Genomic DNA, 7,080 nt, shown 5'->3' on the forward strand with positions numbered 1-7,080 from the left:
ATCACTCTCTCATTCACATATCTTTGGAATTTGGGGACCACCTTGCCACCTCTGAACAAAATAATTATTGATCTTATCATATCAATTGGTGTAATAAGCGGTAAATGCAAAGACATAATGACAACCATGGCAGAATGATGAATATTGGTGGGCTGAGAATAAATCCAATATTCTGAGGCATATATTTGTCATTAGAATCACATTTCCTTTTTTTTGTTTTCTGACTCTATTTTTTTCTTGACTTCATTCTGTGCGTGCGTGTGTGTGTGTGTGTGTGTGTGTGTGTGTGTGTGTGTGTGTGTGTGTGTGTGTGTGTGTGTGTGTGTGTGTGTGTGTGTGTGGATGCATATGTGCATGTTTTCTGCAGACAGGGACTCAGAGTCATGGGACAGGCAGTAGCCTGAAAAATTCCACAAAATCTATTTTTTACAAATGCCTAATATTTCCATTATTTGATCAGCGGGAAAAAAAAGTTAGTTGGTATCTGACGTTTGGTAATTCTCCCCAACAGACGTTTAACCATCTGGTTACCAAATGGTACCATGTTTATGCCTAACAGACATTTTTAATAAATTTATGAGCAACTTCCTTGGGTCATGCTGATCTGACTCAGGTTTTCAGTTATCGCAGCATTTTATCGTCCAATGTTTTGGGTTCTAAAGCATACAGTCTAACCACAAACATGGATTTACAACTACAAGCAAATTCCCTGCAGACTAAGGAGGAAGTGGTTAAGTGCTCCTGCATGAATCACCTCTTCGAAAAGGAAGAGCCAGGACACTATAAATACTCGTCAGAATATCTTGACCCCAATGACTAGTTTGGACAAGGCAAAGATAACAATGACAGCTTTACTGCTGCTGGCTCTGGTCGCTCACTCCTTCGCTCTACCTCTGCCGGACGAGGACACAAGCAGCAGACATTTCGCAGAAGTAAGATCTTTTCTCATTTCTGTAATATTTCATCAAGGATTTCCAGATTTGATTTTTTTTTTTTTCAAGTGATACCATGAAATTCCACTTGACTTTTTTTCTTGTCTGATATGCAGAAATATCTCCGTCGGTTCTATGGCCTCCCAGTCGGGCTCCAAAGTACGCGGAGGACGTCCGACGTCTTTCAAGCCAAGGTCGAGAAAATGCAGAGATTCTTCAAACTCAAGGTGAGATGCCTGAAATATCAGTAATACCTCAAAAAGATCAGATTTCAGTTATAGTACTTCCACTTAAATCAAGTCTTTCAAAAAATGGGTAAATAAGCAGTCCTGACTTTCTTTCTTCAATTCACCAGTCTCCTATCATTTTTCTGTTCTGCAGGTGACGGGGAGTCTCAATGAAGAGACTTTGGATTTGATGAAACAGCCGAGATGCGGCGTTCAAGATGTCGGGGAATATAACCATTTTCCTCGAGACCCCAAATGGCAAAATAACAATGTCACTTTCAGGTGGGTGTTGAGCTGATGCCTGTCGGTCAGGAATGATAATATTTGAAAGATGAATTTTTAAGGTCCTTCATCATTTCAAACATTTCAGGATAGTGAATTACACACCGGACCTGAAGCGTCAGGATGTGGACAGAGCTGTCCGTAATGCACTGAACGTTTGGGCCGCTGTGACACCGCTGACCTTTAAGAAGCTATCAAAGGGAATCGCTGACATTATGATCAGTTTTGGAACCAAAGGTAAATAAATTGTCAAACAAAACTTTACAGATTAGTAGATATACTTGACATTTTAGAAGTGCATAAGTTGTTTCAAAATGCTTTTTCTGCTCTGCAGAGCACGGAGATCATAACCCTTTTGACGGACCAAACGGACTCCTGGCTCACGCCTACCCTCCTGGTCAAGGTATCGGTGGCGACACCCACTTTGACGATGACGAGCACTGGAGCAAAGATTCGTCGGGTAGGCTTTGTCTCTCTGTCACAGTCATTCAAGTTATTATGAGCCATTTTTATTTTCAAATGATGACATTTAACGGCTAATGCTAAGTAGCAAACCGCTAGATTTGAATTTTATTAAAAGCTCCTTTTGTTTTACATCCATGTTTATTGACTGATGATCAATACATGCAAAAGTTACGATATTAAGATGAGCATTTTTCTTTTTCCCCTTGCAGCGTACAACCTGTTTATAGTGGCAGCCCATGAGTTGGGCCATGCCCTCGGGATGTCCCACTCCTCAGACCCAGGCGCCCTGATGTACCCCATCTACTCGTACACCAAAGGCTACCTGCTATCCGAAGATGACATTGAAGGCATTCAAGATCTCTATGGTGACGTCTACCTTGCGGTTTTATTTTTTGACATAATGTTAGAGTCCAACAAACCAGCCCAATATATTTCACATTAATGTTAATTGGTCAAATCTCAGTCACATCACATTTCCTTCAGTTATTAGTGTTTGGCATGCATGATGATATGCAGCTCTCACATTTGAGTTATCTATTGAGAAATAAGTTATCTTTGACCTTGGTGCTTTCGGGGCTCACTTGTTAGCTGGAAAAGGAAGTTTGATAAACAACACTGAGCGCTGAACAGATCCTCAGATCACATCGTCTTCGGATTTTAATTGTTCTTTTTTTGAATTTCCATGCAATCTTTTGTAACACATATATCTGAATAAGAATGTACTTTAAATTCATAGTCTCATGTTTGTTGTATCTTTCATATGTGATGTGGATAGTAATAAGAAAACAACATCCCATGACAAACGGGGGTTTTTAGGTCGAACTGTATGACGCCTCCGTACGTCAAATCTTTCATTATAAGCCTCCCTCCGGCATCCTGACACATCACTAAAGGGTAAATACAGGATTTAGCCTTGTGTAATGAGGGATTACACAGATACCTGGTACAATAATAAGTGTGCCAGGTACTCAGTATTATAGATGCCAGAATGTCAAAGATTTGACATTCCCATTTATTAAGCAGGGGTTCAGTTGATGCTACTTATTACCTTGTTTACCTCACAGTGACATTTTGCATGAAAAACTTGGCCATGTTGCGCTACATGGTGAATGATCACGCCATTTTGCTGGCACTGTTTGCATAGTGGACAGGAATTGTCAAGCGAGGTAATGTTAAATCAGCTCGCATTACCACATGTCAGAATTTCTGAAATGTATTACTCAATCCATAATCCTGATCCCAGCCTGGCTTACAGTTTACCTTTTGAATAACAATGAACAAATCTCAGGTTGTTTTCTTTGTTAAATCGTCTTTTCATGGATATTTTTCTTTCTGTCGGCTATACAATAAGACTCATGTTACTTTACAGGCCCGAACCCGGATCACAAAAAGGTGAAGCCGAAGCCTGACGCTCCGGAAAAATGTGACCCCATGTTGACTTTCGATGCTGTTACGGAACTCAGAGGGGAAACCATCATCTTCAAAGATAGGTACAGTTTGACACAACACATTCCTTAATCCCTGAATTCTGGAGCTTCATGGGTGATCCCGTGACATATGGCATATACAAATGCAGCAATATGCAGACACTGTTATTGCAATCGCACATGGATATATATTTATACTTGTTGCAGGTTCTACTGGCGTTTCCATCCCCAGATGCCTGAGCCTCAGCTAACTATGATCAAATCCACATGGCCATCCTTACCCAACAAGGTGGATGCTGCATACGAGAATCCAGAAAAGGATCTGGTTATTATATTCAGTGGTGGGTATTATTCTTATAATTATATATATATAGGGATCCTCTGGATGTTACTACATGGGTAGAAGAATGCTTAGGTTGGAACTGCCAAGGCAGGAGGAAGACCAAAGAAGAGACTAGATGTGAAAGTCAGTCATGTCTGCATAATATCTGCATAACAGATTTGCTAATAGCTGATGCTGATGCTTTTTTTGTTAAAAGCTCATATCTCAAAAATTGCATATTTTCAAATAATTAGAAAATTATAATGACCAAAATTAGATGTAAAGACCTCTCAGATGATACCTTCTCAGGTGCGCTTTAGTTACGTTAGGTAACAAGGCAACGGCATGAGGAAAATCATCTGTATTTGCGGTTTGATCAGAAAACAAAAACATTTAAAATATGTCATTTGCAGTTCACAATCAAATAAGGGCATCCCTATTTTATCATTTTCCATATGTTAAATACAATGTAACAATTGTAATGACGTTCTGGGTTTTCACAGGCATCCGAATGTGGGCTTTGAACGGCTACACTCTTGTTGATGGTTATCCAAAGTACATACACAAACTTGGACTTCCAAAGTCTGTCAGAAAGATAGACGCAGCTGTGCACATCGCAGACACGGGCAAAACACTCCTCTTTGCTGAGGAGGACTACTGGAGGTATGCGATTCCTCCGCTGCTACTAACCCCTCCGATTCCCTCACTTCGGGATAGGCAGAATAAATCAGTTGTCTTTACTCACTGGTGTCCTACTGTTAACCCTTCTCACTTTTACAGCACATTAATGGAAAAGGCTATATAGACATACTAATGATGACTATACTATTAACTAACATTATTGTTATTAGCATTGTATGAAATGCATATAAATCTTCTCTCAGCAATACAACATAACTCAAAGGAGTTTGCATGTTGTTTAAAGTGCTAAAAATAATTGAAGAAATCAGCAACTATGTTTTTTTCAAGAAATATTGTCCTCCTTATTTGAGATAATTTCAGGAGGGACTCGTTCTGTAAAGAGCTGGTTGAATAAGAAGAAATAAATGCAAGAAGATAAATGTTTGCTTCCAATTGTTATTCCCCTTCCCCCCTACAAGGTCACTCTCAACATGCGTTATCAAATGTTTTGTAATGTTATGATTTTATTTGGCACACACAGCTATGATGAAGCCACCGCCACCATGGATACCGGCTACCCAAGGTCCATTGAAAACGATTTTCCCGGGATGGATGACGAGTTTGATGCTGTTGGTTATCATTACGGTACCGTGAAAGATTGTCTATTGCCACTTAAAATCATTTTTCCAACAGCGCAATGAATATCATAACAAAAATTTGTCTCTGTCTATTTCCAGGGTACTTGTATTTCTTCCATGAACAGACACAGTACGAGTACAGTTACAACTCCAGGAAGGTGATAAGGATCATGAGGACAAATTCTATCTTCAACTGCTGACATCACAAGGAATAAACCTCAGCGGGTTTCATATACAAACACATCACACAAGTATAGATATAAGAAGGATGAAGTCAAACAAATGTTGGTCATATGATTTTAGTGACACATCATTTCCATTTAATTGTACAGCTCTATTTATTTTACAATTTTATATTTGTATTAAATGTTTCACAGCCGACAGTGAGGACTTTGTTTGTAGTCAACAGGAGGTGACTTGGCTGATCAGTCAGCTCAATGTGACACAGTGACAATGCTATGTGTATTTCAATAAACTTTAAAAAAAGAAAAAAAAAGAAAAAAAAATGTTTCTGTAAGTTTTTTGAGTTACAATAGAAGCCAAGATAACTTTAAAGGTAGTCTAATATTTACTTTCATATACAAAACATAAAGTAGCCTTTGTATCACCACATAAGTGTAACAGCTGTAACCTTAAGATGATGCGGTAAATGAAGTTTCGCATGTTTTTATGTGCAGTTCTGAAATACAAAAAAACACAAAATTCACTTTCTGTCAACCGGATCAGTTCTTTGATAATGAGAACCATAAGACACACGATCATGTTTCCAAATCTCTCCGCTAGAGAGCGCTCCTTCCAAAATTCTGATTGAAACAAGATCCTTCGGAAAGCAGTTGGCTCAGACTTACCAAGCTCATGTTGGCCTATCTTTTTTAAAGAAACATATTTTAAAGACTGTTAACAGGAAAGATAAGAATCTCTGCACCATGAAATATCTCGCTAATTTCTGTTTTCTGAAAATAGAGAAGTTTTTCAGCTGAACACAAAGATAACAGTTATTGAAGACCATATTAAACAAAGGTCATGGAGGCCACAGCCAGAGCTCGAATCGTATTAATAAAGAACCAACTACATTAATCTCTCATTCCCTATATACATATAAAATCTGAATCTGTGGACTGTTTGCAGCTCAATTTGAAAGGCAACTGAGTGTAAGTTTATGAAACTGGAGTTAACTCTGGTCCAGTGGCGTAATCCACAGGCCCAATCATGTGGATGTAATTACAGTGCAGGGAAGCTGCCTCATTTGCTTATTTCTGGGAACTTTTTTTTTGCAGCATACGCTGCATCACAGCTTCCAGAAAAATCCCTGTATGAATATCGTTCAAAGTCGTCTATGTGATTCTAAAGCGCACTTTACAGGCAGGCAAAGACCGCATCTGTTTTTCATCCACGAACAGGAGATCACCGTCACTTGTGTCATGAATGATTCAACATTTGTCTTGGCATACCACAACCCTCTTGTCTGACTTCCAAACGTGATACGGCAAAGATTTCATTCATAGAAGAGACGTGTTTTTTTCCTAGAAATCACTGGTCATTTTTCAGCTGACCCCCGGTTTTCCCCTGTTACAGTCCGAAACATTCACAGTCTTTATTTCACCTTGATGTTCGGCCGGTTGTGTTCGGATGAGACAGAATAAAATAGTGTTTTTCTAAAAGTGGGCGAAGAGGGAAGCGTTTACATCGCTAACAGCTGATGATTTTATTGGTATCTCTTCTTCCCGTGTGCTTTCAGTCCCTAAAAGAACACATTAAAAAAAAAAAAAACTCTCCTTGAAAGCTCTGCTCTCCATTGTCTGTGAATGAACCTCAGTTTTAAGCATTTTGCAAATACATTTTGGCAAATGGCTCCTTTAGCGAGTGTTTTGATACAAGTGAAGAGCAGGGACACGGACAGTTGATTCTGGTTTGATGGAAAATGAAACAAAAGGGAAAGAAGGTGGCACCCTTTGAAAAAACTTTACACTCTCCAGGCCAACAACTCCTGATGGAAACCAGATGGAGGACGATGACAAAGAGGGCAGCAGGATCAAGATATTTCCCCCTTTTCGTTGGGAAACTCCCTTCTCAGACTCTTAAAATGAGAAGGGTGATGCAAGACTGCTGTTCTACAGCTCAACGTAAGCAGCGCTGCCAGCACAAACAGAAAATCTTTTTTTATCA

At 39.3% G+C, this 7,080-nt stretch overlaps 1 protein-coding gene across 1 annotated transcript; it reads left to right on the forward strand.

Moving 5' to 3' along the window:
- The first annotated feature begins 829 nt into the window (after positions 1–829).
- mmp13b (matrix metallopeptidase 13b) lies at positions 830–5,606 on the forward strand. The gene is made up of 11 exons (XM_086164401.1): positions 830–932; positions 1,049–1,159; positions 1,314–1,441; positions 1,530–1,678; positions 1,776–1,901; positions 2,116–2,271; positions 3,276–3,396; positions 3,541–3,674; positions 4,159–4,318; positions 4,818–4,921; positions 5,014–5,606. The coding sequence occupies exons 1-11, from the start codon at positions 843–845 to the stop codon at positions 5,112–5,114; spliced, it is 1,380 nt and encodes a 459-aa protein (XP_086020527.1). The 5' UTR covers positions 830–842; the 3' UTR covers positions 5,115–5,606.
- The last annotated feature ends 1,474 nt before the right edge of the window (positions 5,607–7,080 follow it).

Source organism: Fistularia commersonii, chromosome 18 (assembly GCF_037954325.1).
Source record: "Fistularia commersonii isolate RoL2024-O1a breed Wild chromosome 18, RoL_Fcom_v1.0, whole genome shotgun sequence".
Classification (NCBI taxonomy): domain Eukaryota; kingdom Metazoa; phylum Chordata; class Actinopteri; order Syngnathiformes; family Fistulariidae; genus Fistularia; species Fistularia commersonii.

Coding starts and splice junctions, on each gene's coding strand:
- mmp13b (XM_086164401.1), top strand. CDS start 843: ATGACAGCTTTACTGCTGCTGGCTCTGGTCGCTCACTCCTTCGCTCTA. Junction 1,442..1,529: donor AATAACAATGTCACTTTCAG/GTGGGTGTTGAG, acceptor CAAACATTTCAG/GATAGTGAATTACACACCGG. Junction 2,272..3,275: donor AGGCATTCAAGATCTCTATG/GTGACGTCTACC, acceptor GTTACTTTACAG/GCCCGAACCCGGATCACAAA.